General features: G+C 36.6%; 1 protein-coding gene across 12 annotated transcripts in view; it reads right to left on the reverse strand.

Moving 5' to 3' along the window:
* The window catches only part of LOC127534434 (tumor necrosis factor receptor superfamily member 14-like), a 162,335-nt gene that overhangs the window by 77,071 nt on the left and 66,983 nt on the right, over positions 1-18,281 (reverse strand). For 3 of the 12 annotated variants that reach the window (XR_007942611.1, XR_007942612.1, XR_007942610.1), the window contains exon 5: positions 1,983-2,138. The exons of 6 other annotated variants lie outside the window; for them this stretch is intronic. Coding sequence is in view for 1 of the 6 variants with exons in the window: in XM_051949638.1 (XP_051805598.1) it covers positions 1,130-1,308; positions 1,415-1,502; positions 1,983-2,138; positions 2,505-2,630; positions 3,480-3,573 (643 nt within the window). In the remaining 5 variants the exon portion in view is untranslated. Of the gene's footprint in view, positions 1-1,129; positions 1,309-1,414; positions 1,503-1,982; positions 2,139-2,504; positions 2,631-3,479; positions 3,574-18,281 lie in introns of those variants that run through there. 3 more of the 12 variants (XM_051949638.1, XR_007942615.1, XR_007942607.1) reach the window with 3 other exon arrangements.

Consider the following 18,281-nt stretch of genomic DNA (forward strand, 5'->3'; position numbering starts at 1 on the left):
TTCTGACTCTGTGGCCTCTGACTCAAAATGTTTCTGCCTGAAATATTTGTAAAAAAAATAAATAAATAAAAAGTGTACAAAAGCAGATTGGCTCATATAAATCTTTTTTAAAAAGGGACCATATACAATATTAAACATAAATGTTTCCATTTGATGCATTGCTCCACAGTTAGCTTTAAGCTAATTTCCATCTGCAGATGGAAATCTGTACAATATTTACAGAAAAAAGCAAACTGAATGTATACTCAATTGGAAAGAGAAACTGACAGCATGAAACTCAGGAACAGAAACTGCAAAAACGTGACAAAAAAAAAAAAATTGCAACTGCAGTGCTGTTGACCACAAACTGGTTTAAATTTACAACCTGTGCAGCTTCATAAAACAGTCAGTTGTTCAGAAAATCTTCCACCTCATGGCAGCCATTAGTCCATCATGCTGCAGAAAAGGACACATTATCTTCTGTTCCAGCAGTTTGTCCTCATTTAGAGTCCAGCTTCAGTCTGAAGTTGCTGCAACTGTGAGCAGAAGATCAATGGAGTCAGTGAGTCGATAAATTTATTTTCCATCTGTTCTTTTCCAGAGAAACTTTTCTGTAGTCAGACAAAGATCCAGCAGGAAGCAGGGAACTCAGCTCACTGTTGTTTTACTTCAGTAAACTGCAAAGACGATGTGTCAGCATCCAGATGGATTAAAACTGGACTCTGAAGTACTTTCACTCTGCAGGACACTGAGTCCAACTTGTTGTCCTGCAGGTGGTTTTAGTCTGAGGAGAGAAAAACTGTCATTTAGAGCAGAAACTTCATTGACCTCATAAATATTTCAGAGAACAACACACTGCTGTCCTACCTGGTGATATTCTCATAGGAACCATCTCTGACGGTGATAGTTCTCCATTTTCTAACGAAGGCTGAAAAAACATTAAGGACATGATTCAATTTCATTGACAAACCAAGTGCTGTCAGTAGTGAACACACAAGATAGGAACAAACTTACCTGGCTGGGAATGACTGGATTTGTGTTTTTTCTATGAAACCAAGAAAAACATCTTAATCAGCAGAGTCATGACTTGGCAGAAATATTCTCATCCAGCAAAACCATGTTAACATTTTTATTGTTCTTTCATCCTTACCTTGTCTGAAAAACATTTTCTTCTTTATGTAGTAAAAGAAACCTAATCCAGCAGTTATTACTAAAAAAAGTAAAACACAGGTGATGGTGACAGCTACTGCAACATTTGAACTTTTTTCTCTGCATTCAGCATCAGTAGAAGAAGTTCCTGGTTTTATCAGTTCAAGGTCTGATTCACATCTGTAAAGACAGAAGGACATTTTACAGGAAAATGTTCAGATCCAACAGATTCTCTGCTGTTGTTAAAAGTCAGGAGTCTCCATGTGTGATTTAAAGCTTCACTTACTGAAAATGTGGCTGACAAGATGTAAATGTTCCATCTGAAAATGTTCCAGCGCTGCAGTCAGAGCACACAGTGTCTGTGAAGGCTGTTCCTGCACAAACACAAATCATAGATCTGTAGAAACCACTTCAGAATCACATTATGAAGGACTCAAAGTGTTACATGATGAATGATGAGCAGACAGAACAATCCAACAGATTTAATCAGTTAATCATTCTGCTGAGGAGAAGATCAGACTGGAATCAGCAGAAGAAAATATTAAAGGACAAATCAGCAAACATTCATTAATAAAGTCTAGTTTTAGCTGCAAGAACCACAAAGAATCTTTGGTAAAACTGTGTTTTGTGGTTAATGTGAAGACATGGTTGAGGCTGGTTCAAGACAAAAAGAGAAAGAAAAGATCAAATGTGTAGACGATGTAGTTTTACCAGCTGTTGGTCAGATCAGATGATTATTTTATCTTCCCTTTTGTCTAATTCTGGTGCTTCTTTACTCAAATCACAACTTAATGAAACTATAATAAGGTCAGACTTTTGTTGTTCTCATTTAAAACTTTACCAAAAATACCAACCTGCTTGGTTGATGTATTGTCCTGGATGACAGATTCTGTGTTTCTGTGCTGCTTCACAGTTGTTCCCTATTGGATCAATACAGTAGAATCCCTCCAGTGGTTCACAAACTGTATTAGATGTTGTTGTACATGATGTCTTTACCTTCAGACCCAAACCTGTCAGGAAAGATTGACGATGCACAGAGAACTTGAGAAAATAGATCATTTGGATTTGATTTAAAGTGACTTTACATATAAACAAGTGAACATTTGATTTTTGGGAGTTTGTTCTGTCCTTACAGCAATTAACACAGCATCTCATCATTGTTTCATAGAAATACTGAATCTGATTCATGACTTTGTTTCTGCACAGAGTCTGTCATTTCGGTCAATAATGTGTAATAAACTCATCAAACTGAGTCTCTGTGATGACTTTGTTACATCAATATTCAGCAGCTGCCTCAGTTATTATAGAGCAATAACAGAGGAACAAGCAGTAACCAGACAAGTTTCCACCAGAACATCTCTAACATGTCAACTAACCTTTATCACAGTTGGTGCAGTCGAAACACTTCTTCTGCCCAGTGGGTTTATCCACGAAAGTTCCATCGAGGCAGGGCAGACATGATGTCGATCTGTACTCTGTACAATCAGTTTTAACTCGATTTCCTGGTGAAAATAAAATTAACAAGTTAGTTTAACACAGTCCTGCTTCCTTTTAACTAAACTCTCATACAGTTCATGTTTCCTGCTACACTGTTATCCCAAATAGATGAAGCTACACTGTAAAAAAAATCTTAATTTTACAGAAAATAACTCTCTTAGAACAGCTATTAAATGACAATAATAATCTCTAACTTAAATGCAGCTCTTGCTGTAAAGGTTAATGCTCATTCTATCAATTTAAAGCTTTTCCTCATCATTTTAAGCTAAATTTTATTCGTTTTATAATTTTCTGTACTTTCATATTTAAACTCTGTTATTCTGCTTTCAAAATAAACAAACTTTGTTTTTATTATGTTGAATGCATTTATTGATATTCTACATTCAATCTGAATAAACTGAAATAAAGTGTTTTAATTCAACAGCTTACTTTCTGTGTCTTTCAAAATAAGACAGTTTTGAGCCTCTGACACTTATTTAAAGATGTTTAATGATAATTTAAGTCAAAACTGTCAAATTAAAAGTTTGACTGCAGATTTTAATTACATTTCTTGAAAATGTTTGATTGTAATATTTGAAGGAAAATACTGTAATAGTGGTTTTTTTTTCAAAATATATAATAAAAATGTCTACAAATGAATTGGTTTTACGCTTAATTTAAATTAATATATTTTACTGTTTTGTTAACTGTCATTTGACTATTTTAATGTGTGTTTTTTACAATGCAAAGTTCACAAAATAAATATTAATAAAAAAAAATAGTTTACTTTTATTTAATCATTTTTTTATTTGTCAGATGCATGTTCTAGGACAGGATGTCACATGTGATGACCAAAACATCCAGTTGGATCTTACCTGCAGGACACATTGGACAGCATTCATTCCCTATCTGATATTCTCCTGGATGACATGTTAGAGTGTGACCAGTGAAGACTTTCATCACAATGATCTGTGGAGATAAGAAAAGGTTTTTCTATGTCAGTGAAGCCTCAGTTAAAAATGAGACAGAGAAGAAGACCTGAGGTGAGGTGATGATGGTACAGGAAGTTACCTGTTATCAGACAGAAATGCCAACTTGTTACAATCTTTTCCATTTTTCTTCACTTTAACTGATTTACGCAGGAGAGAGGATTTAATTTTAATTTTGGCCAAATTTTCCCTCGACAATACCTCAAGACCAACATATCCACCTGACTTAAACGACATTTAAAGGATAAATCTAGTATTTTTTAACTTTGGCATCATTTCTCTGCTTTCTCAAGTGTAAAATGATTAGAGGAAAAAATGTTTGGGATTGGTCAAGTATTAAGAAAGAACATTTTGTCCGACAGCTGCCAAACAGCTGCAATGTAATCTCATGGGTTATTATGTTTGAGTCAAAGTTGAAACGCTTGTTTTTTGCCATCAGCAGGCTCAGATTGTGATTACAAGAACATTACAGATTTGGTTTCCTTTACAGTCAAATGTGCATCTAATATGTGACAGAAGAAGAGTTGGATTCATCCAGAGTCCAGAAAGTGCATCATGATACCCCCTAAAACATGAAAAATATCAACTAATTGTTTGTCCTCTTTTAAAATTGGGGCAATAAAATGACTTTGGGAAGCTTTCACAGACTACTTCAGGGGTGGGACACTGAAACTGTGGTTAGTTGTTCTACAAACACATAAAAACTCTTCTGTCCATACAGAGACCGTCATGTTTGCAGAGAGAATGACTGTAATGATGTCAGAAAGTTGTTCTGGTATCAGTGCACATGAAAGCATGGCAGGATAACAGCAGAAACAATCACTCAGTGAACCAGTAGTATTAAAAAATGTCCCAGACTGGATTGTAGCTGTTTGGCTTTTATCTGTTCATTTATTTCTACCTCCATTTACACCCAAGAACATGATCCAATGGAGGACAAGTTAGGAAACACTGGTGTTATCCTTTAAGTCAACACAGACACACAGCGAGGCCAACATAGTGGATTTACTGAGGGGAAATCAAATGATATTTAGAATACATGTTATCTTTAGTCAGTCTGGTGGATTCTGCTGTCTGGACCCTGAAAACTCCTTCTTGGTTCAATCACAACAGCTTGACATCATCATTAATCCACTAATAGAGCTGATTAAACAACAAGTATTGATCTTCTAGCAGCACTCATTGGAGCTTTTTTTACAGAGAAACTGCTGTTTATTGTCACGATTAGAGACAAAACAACTCAATCAAGTGGATGAACCCAAAAGTCAGAAAATAAATAAATGTTTCTTTTCCATTTTACGAGTTTTAAGTTAAATAATTGCTCTGTCTAACACCAGCTCTACTCTGCTATTCAGCAAAGGTGTAATTATAGTCGTGTATAAACCAGCAGCAAATGCACAGTGCAACAAGTCTACCAGACTATAGATACATGTTTGTCTAAAAAGGTATAAATTCATGTGTACTAAAAGAAAGATTATTTATATATATATATATATATATATATATATATATATATATATATATATATATATATATATATATATATAGGACATTGCAGAGTTTGTTCAAGCTGACACTTCACTTCCCCAGTGTGGTTTTTGAGGTGTTGCAACGATACTGAGCCCTCTAGAATATAGAACAAACATAAACTGCCTGAAGTGTCGAAATAGCATCTGTAGGTGAGAAATAGAGTCTCTGCAACACATCTGTACTGCTGTCTTCCTGTTAAAACCATAAACACATGTGATGATGACCTCTAACGACAGCTGAATTATGCAGGTATTGAACATGCAACAACTGCTCACATGTAAGTTATACTTCATATGAGGAGTTATAGAATGAAACTGTATAAATCAATACGTACATTTGTTTGCAATAATACTGTTGAGATTCATGAACTATTTCTAGAATGTTCATAGGAATTTACTATAAAGTATATAGCACGAACCAAAACCACATTCAGACCACATTTAATGATCACTTATAGAAACACCAGCACCAAGTCAAACACAGTCTGATTCACTCAGTCATATAAGTGTTGTTAAGATCACATTTGTGTGACAGTTGTCAGTGTGGCTCTGTTAGGGGGGAGTGATACCAAAGTTCACAATACACTGAACTCATCTGAACCTCAAAGGTCTAACAGGGTAAAGTCAGACGTCCTCCTACTTTACTGCACTGCCAGAGATATTTCTGGACCTCAGTCTAACATCACCTTCACCAAACTGTCTCCTCCCACCTCACATGATGAACACAGCAGCAGCTTCAGTTTCTGATTTGATTCATGTATGTGGAAAATCAGAAAGAACAACGTCAGAAAATGAAGCAAGAGTACAGAAACGTTGGAGAGGAGATGAAACCTGATGAATAAATGACTGATTGTCAAATACAAACTTGTTTTACCAAAAACATTGCAGGCGTCAAAAGTTTTCTTCTCCAAATCATTTTGTCAGGCTGAAAGTTGTAGTTTTTCTTGATCTGAAGACACCACCTCACTGAGAATTGAGATTTGTTGAGTTGTAGCTGCAGGAAAACTTCTGGAAGCAGAAAGAAACCAGATCAAAACTGTTCTAACCAGCACTGAAACCTGTTTACTGTGGGGAACAGAATCATTGTTAACCTGCTTAGCACCAGATTTGTGCAGGAAAAGAGTTTAAAGTGTCAACATGCAGCTGCAGAGCTGTTTAGAAGCAGCTTAATGTTCACTTCTCTTTAGTCAGAAATAACAGATCATTGAACCATGACGAGCTGCTCAAAGTTCACTTTATTTCAACTTCATCTGTTTGTTTCCTTTCAAAATTCCTTTTATAACACTGACAGATGTTCAGAGGAGCCTGATTCAGGAATAAATCTGAATGTTTCTGGTCTCAGAGCAGCATGTTAGGGCGGACTTTGACGCGGGGAGGGGGCCAGCTGCCCCATACTTTTCGCTAGCCGAGCTGCTCGCTGAGCTGCTAAGCTGCCTGCCTGGCTAAATACTGGAGCTATGTCGAAAATTCATTTCTCCATCACTCACATGTATGAAATTACATATGGAAACAGACCACTGCGGTCAAGCCAGCCGCTCCTACATTTTCAGTGCGCTCTTACCGTCAGCTTACGGTAAATGCACCACCGCGCAGCAACTATTTCCGGTTTAAAAAATAAAGCGCTGCATTCGCAGATGTATTATACAGCGATGTTTTAAGTAACTGACTCAGCTTAACTGCTAACCATCGAATTGTACGGCTAATATTTACACTAAATAAATAACTTGAAGTATAAGAAGCTGAAAACTTGTTTATCTATCTGTCTGTCTGTCTGTCTGTCTGTCTTAAAAATGGTGAATTCAAATAAAAAGTGATGTGTGTCATCCCGGTGATCTATTAGTGTGATAATAAAATAAACCTGAGTCGAAAAGTCACATGATCTGGACCGTAATGAGAAGACATGCTGATATTTACATTAAAAAATGTTTAATTTTTTGCTTTAAAATCTTTTAAGCCAAACTATTTCTTCTTCTTTGGCGTATGCTGACCAGGTAAGGTAGGATTGTGATTCTGCATTAGTTTGGGGTCAATACGTCACATTACCTAAGAGCTATTGAGCAAAAAAGCTAATATTTACTGTATAAAAAAAAACTGTTAAAAATCAATAATGACCTAAAATCAAATATAAATTGGCGTATGTTGACCATCTTTAGTAGCACTATCATTCTGCATTAGTTTGGGGTCAATAAGTCACATGACCTGAGAGCTATTGAACAAAAAGGCTAATATTTACTGTAAAAAAAACTGTTAAAAATCAATAATGTCCTGAAATCAAATATAAATTGGCGTATGTTGACCATCCTTAGTAGCACTATCATTCTGCACTGGTTTGGGGTCAATAAGTCACATGACCTGAGAGCTATTGAGCTAAAATGCTAATACTGACTGTAAACAATTAATAATAAATTCATTAAGTTTCCAAATGGAATAAAAAATGCTGTGTCTTGATCAGTCTGTGTCATACTATAATCCCAAATAGATTTGGAGTCTCTGGGTCACATGACCTGGTAGCTATTGAGCTAAAATGCTAATACGTACTGTAAAAAATTAATAATAAATTCATGAAGCATTCAAATGTAATAAAACCTGGTGTGTCTTGATCACCTTTTACAGTCCTGTCAATCCTTATTGATTTGGAGTCTCTAGGTCGCATGACCTGGGAGCTATTGAGCCAAAATGCTAATATTTACAGTTAAATATCAATATAAAATATGCAAAGTATCCAGATGGAATAAAAAGTGCTGTGTCTTGATCACTCTATGAGATGCTCTAATCCTGCATAGATTTGGTGTCTGTAGGTCACATGACTTGGGAGCTATTGAGCTAAAATACTAATATTTACATTTTGAAATGAATTAAAAACTCACTAAAAAAAATATTAATAGTCTCCAAAAGCAATAATAAAGTCTGTGTAATAAACCAGGCCTAAATCTATTTAGCCCAAAGATCACATGACCTGGGACTTATAGAGCTGTAATGCTCATAATTACAGTATAAAATACATGAAAAATTCACAAAACATTAATTGTGTCCAAATGTTCATTCAATGTTTCTAAGTGTGACAAAGAACCTATGAACTACAAATCCCTATATTTGAGTGCCGTATCATAACATAATGTAACATACGTCACGTCAGGTCTTTGCTCTTCTTTTTTCTGCCTCACGTAAGTTAACCTTTAATTTTCAATTAAATAAGTATCCAATGGACTGAGCCCGTAACACACGTGCTGCTCAATATCCAGAACACCATTTGGAGTCAGAGTTGTGCGATGGGTCGTTTGAAAAAAGGCAGAAAAAATGTTTCTATTTTTTATCTATATTTTGGGAAGAAAAAACAGTGAAAAGCAGGCTAAGAACATTCTTATTTAACTATCTATCCATTATTCATTTCACACAACCCATACGTTCGTTCTGTTCTTACTAATAATATTTGCTTAAGATTGGAGAGTTTTTGTTTGTGGCTAGACATCATTGAGATGCATAAGGTCACAAAATCTGCCGAGAGCTATTTAACTCATTATTACAAACATGCTATATGTCCTCAAATAAAAAAGGTTAATATCACCTAAGCTACATTCAGTTTGTGCATATTTAACTAAACAGATGTTCTGAGTAGAATATGGGACAAATCCCTATGGCTTGATCTTTGATTCTTTTCCTTTCAAAATAAAATCCAGCAAACTAAATAGCTATAAAAGCATAAAACACCAAGGCACTCTCTGGGTGAATAAAATGCCTTTAATACTACATGGCAAGTCAAAAAAGGAGACAATAAGCCCCGACGCGTTTCAGCCTACAAGGCTTTCCTCAGGGGGACAAACAGAGTAAAAGGACACACCATGTGGTCCTTATAATCAAAAGAACCAACCAATTTGAATAGGGATATGCTTTTGGTAAGAAATCCCCCCAAGGATTCTAGGGAAGGTGTTGTTTTTTGCACTACATACAGCGTTGAGGCTAATGGTATTAGAAACATTATCAAAAAGAACTGGGATATTATTAACAGTGATGAAACTCTGAGACAAATTTTCCCAAAGCCTCCTTTATTTTGTTTTAAAAAATGCCCCACCCTTAAAGACAAACTGGTTCATAGTTATCAGCCTTCTTCCTGTAAAAGAACTTGGCTTGACTTTAAACCTATTGGTTCATACAAATGTCAAAACTGTAATCATTGCACTAATGTTCTGAATACAAAAACCTTTTGGATCTTCATTCAGGCCAGGAGTTTTCAATTAAGCACTTCATTAATTGTAAAACTACTTTTGTCATCTATAGACTGGTCTGCCCAACATGTCAAGTCTTCTACATAGGGATGACTAAGAGACGACTGCAGGACAGATTGGCTGAACATAAATATGCTATCCGTACAGCTAACACCAATTATCCTATGGCTAGACATTTCTTGGACCTCCACAATAGTAACCCATCTTCTCTCCAAATACATGGAATTGAACATATACAGGACTCAATACAAAAAGGAAATAGATTGAAAAAACTAAGACAACGTGAGACCTTTTGGATATATAAATTACAAGCTACGAAGTATCCTGGACTGAATGAGGATATTGATTATTCTGTTTTTCTTTGATTTTTTTTTTTTTTTAGTGCTTGCAAGCACTGGTTACTCTCTCCACTTCCTCCTTGACAGGTGGAGGATTTCTATTGGTTGGTTCTTTTGATTATAAGGACCACATGGTGTGTCCTTTTACTCTGTTTGTCCCCCTGAGGAAAGCCTTGTAGGCTGAAACGCGTCGGGGCTTATTGTCTCCTTTTTTGACTTGCCATGTAGTATTAAAGGCATTTTATTCACCCAGAGAGTGCCTTGGTGTTTTATGCTTTTATTACGATTTTTCCCCTACCAAAGAGCACCTCTGTTTTGTGAATATTTACTCAGTGGATGTCCAGGAAGCGTTCCTCTTTTACCCTCTTTTTAAACTAAATAGCTGTTTCCTTTTTTCCTTTTGCCGTTGTAAAACATAGAAAATGTTTAAAGATTAAGAAATCAAACAAAATCAACACCTTCTGTTTTTGTTACTTTTTAAAATTCAATACCTAAGCCCGTTTGTTTTTATTTTGTGGCGAAATCATGGGGACTGTGGGGCGTGCACGCGCATCGCCATTGACGCACTTACGCCAATGGGGCGAGTCAACGCACCGCGGCTCAGGGATCGCGGCAGCGGCTGCTCTCTTTGTTAATCAGCAGAGACACATCCTCTCTCCTCTGTCACACAAAGTCTGAGCAAAGTTTAGTATCTGCGTCTTTGGGCTAAACACAAGCTCCAACGCTATTGACCAGTGATCAGCTGCTCGATTCTTCACCGCACCACTCACAGATTGGAGCTCCGTGCGCTCTGGAGAGACCAGGCAGCCACAGGGCTGGGACATGTGGAATGGGTATACAGTCCAAGCAGAAATAAAATAATTTGCAATATATATATCAATGTGTTTCCAGTAATTCCCTTTAAATATAATTACAAAAAACACCAACAAATATTGCAAATTTGGATTTTGTTTGTGGGATACTGTTATTTCTTATCAGTGGCTCAGCAGCACTGACGATGCCGAACCAAGAGGGCGCAGCATATCGTGCACCCAGCAGTCGATGCGCACTCGCAGTTAGAAAACTGTAATTGGATAAAAGTTCTATCAGAAAGTCGCATGCCTGGACAGAAGGTGTATATTTTTTAATGTAGGATTTGGAGTTTGATTGATTAAAGCGGAGCAACTGAATGCACAATGACGCACATGCTTGGAGCCTTCGGGACGGAGATGGATGAAATTTTTTAAATGGTACACTTCCATGCGCCGGAAATCCGGCGCGGCGCCGGAAAACTTTAAGCCCTGTATTTATTTAGTGTAAATATTAGCCGTACAATTCGATAGTTAACAGTTAAGCTGAGTCAGTTACTTAAAACATCGCTGTATAATACATCTGCGAATGCAGCGCTTTATTTTTTTAAACCGGAAATAGTTGCTGCGCGGTGGTGCATTTACCGTAACCTGACGGTAAGAGCGCACTGAAAATGTAGGAGCGGCTGGCTTGACGACGGAGAAACGAGAGGCGGCTGGCTTGACCGCAGTGTGTGGAGGCGAGGCAACGTATCGACGATCAGTCCAGCAGCTACGGAGTTACACTGCTGCTTTAGCTCCCCACTTACAGATTCAACCACTGACTGTCGAGGTGTAGTCAGAAAACAGTGTGATTTCTGTTTAAAGATTACTTTCTTGGTTCTTTCCTGCATTAAAATCAACTCCACTCTGCAGGTTACACAGTAAACAGGCAGACGCTGCAGTTTTCTCAGGTTCTTTTCTACAGAAACGCGTTTTGAGCTAATGCTACTGCCCCGAAGGAAATCAGTTCTCGCCTACAGTCTGGACACAGAGTAAATAAAACCAGATTCTGCTGCAGTTTTCTGCACAAACTGGAACATTGAGAAGTTCAACCGGTATGCTAACAATATACAGTACATAATATACAATGTACTGATGAGAGATACTTTAACAAATAACAGTCAGACATAAATTCAGGACTCTTACCGTCGATGTGATGATTAATCTCTTTCGCAATAGGGCAAGCAGAAAAAATAATTTCAATTTGAAATACACCTAAAAATAAGATCTTGTGCGTTAACACAACAAGCACCTCTTCCGAAGGGAAAAAGCCGGAAAAGAAAGGTTCAGGTGAAAGCTGCTGAACTTACCTGCGCAGCCCCTCCCATGTATCCCACAGCCTATCAGGACGAGTTCTTTCTTTCTTTCGTTCTTTTTATTGGCGGTTGGCAACCAACTTTTAGGTGCATTTACCGCCACCTACTGGACTGGAGTGTGAGTCAAGAGATGGTCAGAAAAAACAAAACAAAAACAAAAACAAAACCTATATCCTATTTCCTAACCCCGTTACCGTCAAATAATTCATTAGAACACCTAATCCTTTCTGTAATGCACTCCCTAAAAGACTACCTAAAGTTAACTCCTGTTTTTCTCTCTGCAACATTTGCCTCACCCTCTTTCGCTCCTCCTTATACTTACTGCACTCCAGTAATACATGCTGAACTGTTTATAACCGTGAACACTCTGAGCACAGGCCTGTCGGATGCTTCCCTATTTTATGTAACGTTTGGTTAAGCCCTGCATGCCCTATCCTGAGTCGTGTTATGATAATTTCTTCTCTTCTATTCCTGCCCCGTGTTTCACTCTTTTTGATTTGTGGTTGTATGTTATATAAATGTCTCCCTGTGATTGTGATGGCCCAGTTTTCCTGCCATATTTTGTACATATGTTTCTTAATGATAGATTTTACTTCATCCTTACTTAGTGGTATTTCAATATTTACTGCAATGGATTTTATTGATTGTTTGGCCAAAATATCTGCTGTTTCATTTCCTTCTATTCCTTCATGTGCCGGAACCCAAAGAAAAGAAACATCCACTTTATTGTTATGTAGTCTATATAGTTGGTGAAATATTTCCAGTAAAAGATCTTGCCTGCATGATTTTCCTAACTGAATACTTTGAAGCGCTGAGATGCTGTCTGTTGCTACGATTACATTCTGTTGACTGTTGTCCTCCACCCACTATAAAGCTAATATTATCCCCATCATTTCTACTGTGTATATTGACAAATGACCTAACAACCTCTTTTTAATGGCTTTTTCATATTGTGGAATAAAAACTGCTGCTCCTATGCGTCCTGTTTCGGGATCTTTTGAGCCGTCTGTAAAAAAGAACACTTTTCCCAAATACTTTTGATTAATATACTTTTGTACTATCGCCCACACTGGTGTTTTTTTGCGGTTGTTTTTGACAGATACCAATAACTGAGTATCAACTGTTATATTGATGAAGTTCCAAGGGGGCATGATTGATATAGGAACCGTTTTACTGATGTTTAACCCTGTTAATCCTAATTTTTGTGCTAGTTCTTTGATTTTCCACCCAAAACTTTTACTTTTCCTACGTTCCCAACTCTCCTGCAACACTGCTTTAGTTGGATGTATTGAACTCTGCCCCTTCAAATTAACCCAATACGTCAGCATGATCTTATTTCTCCTTATTTCCAGAGGCATTTCACCCACCTCTACTTGCAATGGTGAGATTGGGGATGTCTTAAATGCTCCAGCGCAGATACGAATGGCTTCATTTTGTACTATGTCAAGTTTCTCTAAATTTGTTTCAGATGCAGACATATATGCTAAACATCCATAATCAAATGTTGATCTCATGAGTGTTCTGTAAATATTTAAAAGTGATCTTGTATTAGCTCTCCAGTCTTGGCCTGAAAGACATCTCAACAAGTTATTGACCTTTTTACATTTATTTCTTATTTTCTCAATATGCTGTCCCCATGTGAGTTTTTCATCAAATATTAATCCCAAAAATTTAACTTCCTTTACTTGTTCTAGTGCCTGTCCATATAACTTCAATTATATTTGTTTATGTCGTTTTGCAAAACATATTACTTGAGATTTGGACACTGAAAGTTTAAAACCCCATTTAACAGTCCATTCCTCTACCTTTCCTATTGCTTTTTGTATTTTCTTTTCTACATACTTAAAATTTCTTCCCCTTACCCAAAGGGCTCCATCATCTGCATGTAAAGACTTCCCTACTGTATTTTCTACTTCATCAAAAATATCATTTATCATAATATTAAACAATATTGGACTGCACACACTTCCTTGTGGAGTTCCATTTTCAATATTATTTATACTGGAGGGCTCAACACCTACCCTTACCTGTATTTGTCTCTCTGCCAAGAATGCTGACACCCAATTAAACATTTTACCTCCTACTCCCATCTTATCTTAATGCGCAGCCCCTCTTTCCACAACATATCATATGCCTTTTCCACATCAAAAAGACAGCTATCACAATTTCTTTGTTTGCTTGTGCTTTCCTAATTTCAGATTTCAGACAAAGCACAGAATCCGCTGTGTTTCTTCCTTTTCTAAACCCACTTTGGTTTGCAGATATTAAGTTTCTGCTTTCTACATAGTATGTTAGCCTCTGTGTAACCATTTTTTCCATTGTTTTACCAAGCTGAGATGTTAAAGCTATGGGTTTGTAACTTGCTGGGTCTGATGGATCCTTACCAGCTTTAAGTAGTGGTACTATAACTGACTGTTTCCATGTAAAAGGTATATTTCCTGAGTCCCATATTACATTAAATAACTTAAGTATTGTTAGAAGTGAACTATCTGTCATATGTGCCAGCATTTTATAACATATTCCATCTTTTCCTGGTGCTGTTTGTTTTCTTTTTAGTTCTAACAAGGAAAATGGTACATCCAAATTATATCCTGTGATATTATGCCTTTCTGTCACTCCTGGATATTGTAAGAGGGTGTTATTTCTACATTGCCTTGCTATTGCTGATATGTTATCAGAACTATGGACCTTCACAAAAGTATTTACCAAAAGTTCTGCCTTTTCTATGTTGCTGATTGCAATATTGTTTGCACTACATAAGACTGGTATCCCAAACTTGCTCTTGACTCCATTCATTTTCCGTACTGTTCTCCAAACCACTGACAACAGTGTTTCTCTTCCTATTTTATTACAGTGTCCCCTCCAATATGAACGTTTTGCTATTTTAATTGTTTTTCGAACCATTGCTACAGCTCTTTTATACTGAATAAGGGATTCTAAATTATGTTGCATTTTCAGTTTTTTAAAAGCTTTGTTCCTTCTCTTGATAGCCATTTCACAATTGCTATCCGGCTGTACATTTTTCTTTTTACTCTTTCCTGAACTTTTTGGTATTGTTTTCTCGGCTGCTTGAATGATATGTTCAACTATTTTTTGATTTACCTCATGTATATCTACTCTTCTTTCTTTAAAAATATCCTCACATTTGATCTCACTCTTAGCTGCAAATGCTTCCCAGTCAGCTTTTTCGAGTTTCCACCTTGGAATCCTCTGCTCTTTTCAGGTGTACATCTATTCCAACTCTGGTTTCTATTGGGTAATGATCACTACCGAGTGGAGAACTGTTCAGCACTTTCCAAATACTTATACCTGAAATACCATTAGACACCAATGTTAGATCAATTGCACTTTCAGTATTATTCAAAATGTTATATCTTGTACCTTTACCATCATTAATAGAAACTAAATCATTGTCCTCAATAAATTCTTCGACTGCCAACCCATTAACATCTGTATTTTTGCTTCCCCAAAGTGTATTATGAGCATTAAAGTCCCCACACCATACAATGTTGTCTTGCATCTGCCCAGCTATGTTATTTAATGAAGCCAATGTTAATTTATTGCACGGGTTGTAGTAGTTAACTATTGTTACATTATCATTTCCAGTCCAGGTTTTAATAGTTAGTTTCTTGTTCCTTACCAATGCTGATACTATAGCTTATTCCATTTTGTATAAACGTAGCAACTCCTCCTCCTTGACCCATTTCTCTGTCTTTCCTTATTGTAGTATATCCAGGTATAATAAAGTTCAGTTGAGGTTTTAACCATGTTTCCTGTATACATATTACATGAGGTTTATTATGTAATTGATTAACATATTGCTTGAATTCCTGTCCATTAGCTCTAAGGCTTCTAGCATTATACTGCAGAATAATTATGAACATGTAGAACCACCAACCCATGTCTGCAAGTTAGGAGGATAGCCATTAAGCATTTCTTCCACACCCTCCCAGTGCAACCCTTTCATCCCAAGATATTTCTCTGCTGATTTTACTATGATTTTTATTTTTTCTGTTTTCCTTTCAGTTTGTGCTGAGCAATTTATTACATCAACCATAAAAAGAATAAACTCCCTTTTCCTCATGATCAATGTGTCTTCTTTAATTTTCTGACATCCTTTACATGACTCCACTTGCTTGTTTTCTGTACTTACTTTTGTTTCTTTGACTGATACCTTTCTGGCTGCTTCGGCATATGTTACCCCTTGAGAAATTTTGACCCACTGTACCTCTGTTGCTCTTTTGCTGGCTTCACACCCCCGATAAGCTGAACTATGTTCACCTCCACAGTTACAGCATTTAAGTTTCGCTCCTGCTTCACATTTGCCATATTCGTGTTCTCCTGCACATCTTCCACATCTTTGCTTTCCTTTACAGACTGCTGCTACATGGCCATATTTCTGACATTTAAAGCATCTCAGTGGAGGCGGAACATAGGGCCTGACTACATAGCTGATGTATCCTATGAGTACTCTCTCTGGCAACACTGTTTCATCCATTTTAATCATTACAGACAGACTGTTACATTTTTCTCCATACCTGGTTGTTTGCAGACGTTTTGCTTCAATAACTTTGGCTCCTGTTACATTATCTATGACTTGTTGTTCCGTCACATTTCTCGGGACTCCTTTAATAACCCCTCGCACAAACTTTTTATCCTCAATTATTGAGCATTGTACTGTCTTTCCGTCTATCTTACTTATTCTGATTGCCTTGCCTTGTTGTGCACTATCCCTACAAATTACTAATAGAGATCCATTACGCAATATTTTGACACTTTTAATTTCACCCAGCATCCTGTTTAAAATCTTTGTTAACTGGATTGGATTCCACTCACCAAACGAAGCACCATCTTGGGTAAGTTTAATGATCACTTTGTACAAATCTTTCTGTCTTTCCACTGTCACAACTCTTTGATCACTTTCATTGTCCTCTGACATGGAGGCGTCTCTGCATTTTAATTGCTTTTTGCGTTTACGTCTGTTATGACACGATTCTACTGTGTTCCAGGACTTGTCTTTCCCACCACCAGATTCAATTCCTATCTCACTTCCTGATCCTTCACTACATTCTGCCATCTCTTGCCCATTCTCAGATCAGTCATGCCAACTGCCACCACCGCCTTCATCAGCCTTTCTCCTCGCCAGTAACGTACGTGCCGCCACAGACGCCATCCTCCCTGACTCCCACCACCGTCATCAGGACGAGTTCCATCTCAGGTGATGTTATAAGTTATTACGTTGTTACACAGTCCTGCGCATGCTGAGCTTAAGTGGAGCTTTACCCACAAATAATCATTCTTCATATATATTTGAGAACATTTTAGACATAAATGGCCCTTAATAAAAGCACTAAAACGAACAAGAAACTGCTAAAATTGTTGAGGTTTGACAATTTCTAATGAAATGATGTTCAACCAACAAACTACATTAAGTTAGTAATGAACTTTTCCTCTAAGATCAAATGCATTTTCTGTTTCCTAATTACCTGACATTGTCCAGGTTTGTTCAAATGAAGGAGGAAACTTGAAATCCTGAAGTCAAAGTGAAGAGAAATGAAGTTTTGGGGCCAGTTTCATTAAGTTACTACAACTTGAATTAAGTTTGAAATCACAACAGCTTGAATTTACATTGTAAAGAACACTAAGAAAATTTTTTAAATTGATATTATGGACATACACTTGTATTTAAAAAGTACAAGTTTAATTACAGATAATTATTGTCATTTTGCCTAAATTTGTACAGAAGCTAAGATAGCAGGAGGAAATACCGTGTAAATAAAGAAGTATATTTTCTGAGAAAAATATTTTTGCATTGTTAATTTCTAGATAATGACACATGATAATCACAGACTTTTCTTTGCAAAAAAACAAACAAACAAAAAAAACAATTTTAAAATTCAGAATTATTTTTCAGAAAACTATATTTCTTTTGTCACAATGATGTATGCCATGTTTTTCTATATCATGGAAACATCTATGATCTTCTTTTGTCCATATGAGGTTTATATTAGTACTGATTGTTTTCATGTAGTTGTTGTCTTTTCTCCAGCACATAGAGACTAAATACAAATAATTGTCTTTAATGCTGCTAAGTACAGTGACGCAGGTTTTATGGTTTGACAATCGTGTTACGCAGCTCAAATTTGAGTTAAAAGCCCAAACAAGCATGACAGTTTAAAACTTTAAGGAAGCTCTATACATGTCTAATACAAATGTGTGTCATCATCAAATAAATAAATCAAATGTGACTGAATTAAGAAGTCAGAACTGTTCTATGAACCACAGTAGAACACTGTGATAGTGAACACTCAGTGAGTACAGATCTCATTCCATAATAAAGAATTCTTTTTATTATATTTACACTCAGAACAATAAAAGTTAAGATAAAACAAACCTCATTGAAGGGTTAACAAAAGTATATGTTACAGCAGCTGGATAAAGATGAAGCATGA

This window comes from Acanthochromis polyacanthus, chromosome 6, assembly GCF_021347895.1.
Source record: "Acanthochromis polyacanthus isolate Apoly-LR-REF ecotype Palm Island chromosome 6, KAUST_Apoly_ChrSc, whole genome shotgun sequence".
In the NCBI taxonomy this organism is placed as follows: Eukaryota; Metazoa; Chordata; class Actinopteri; family Pomacentridae; genus Acanthochromis; species Acanthochromis polyacanthus.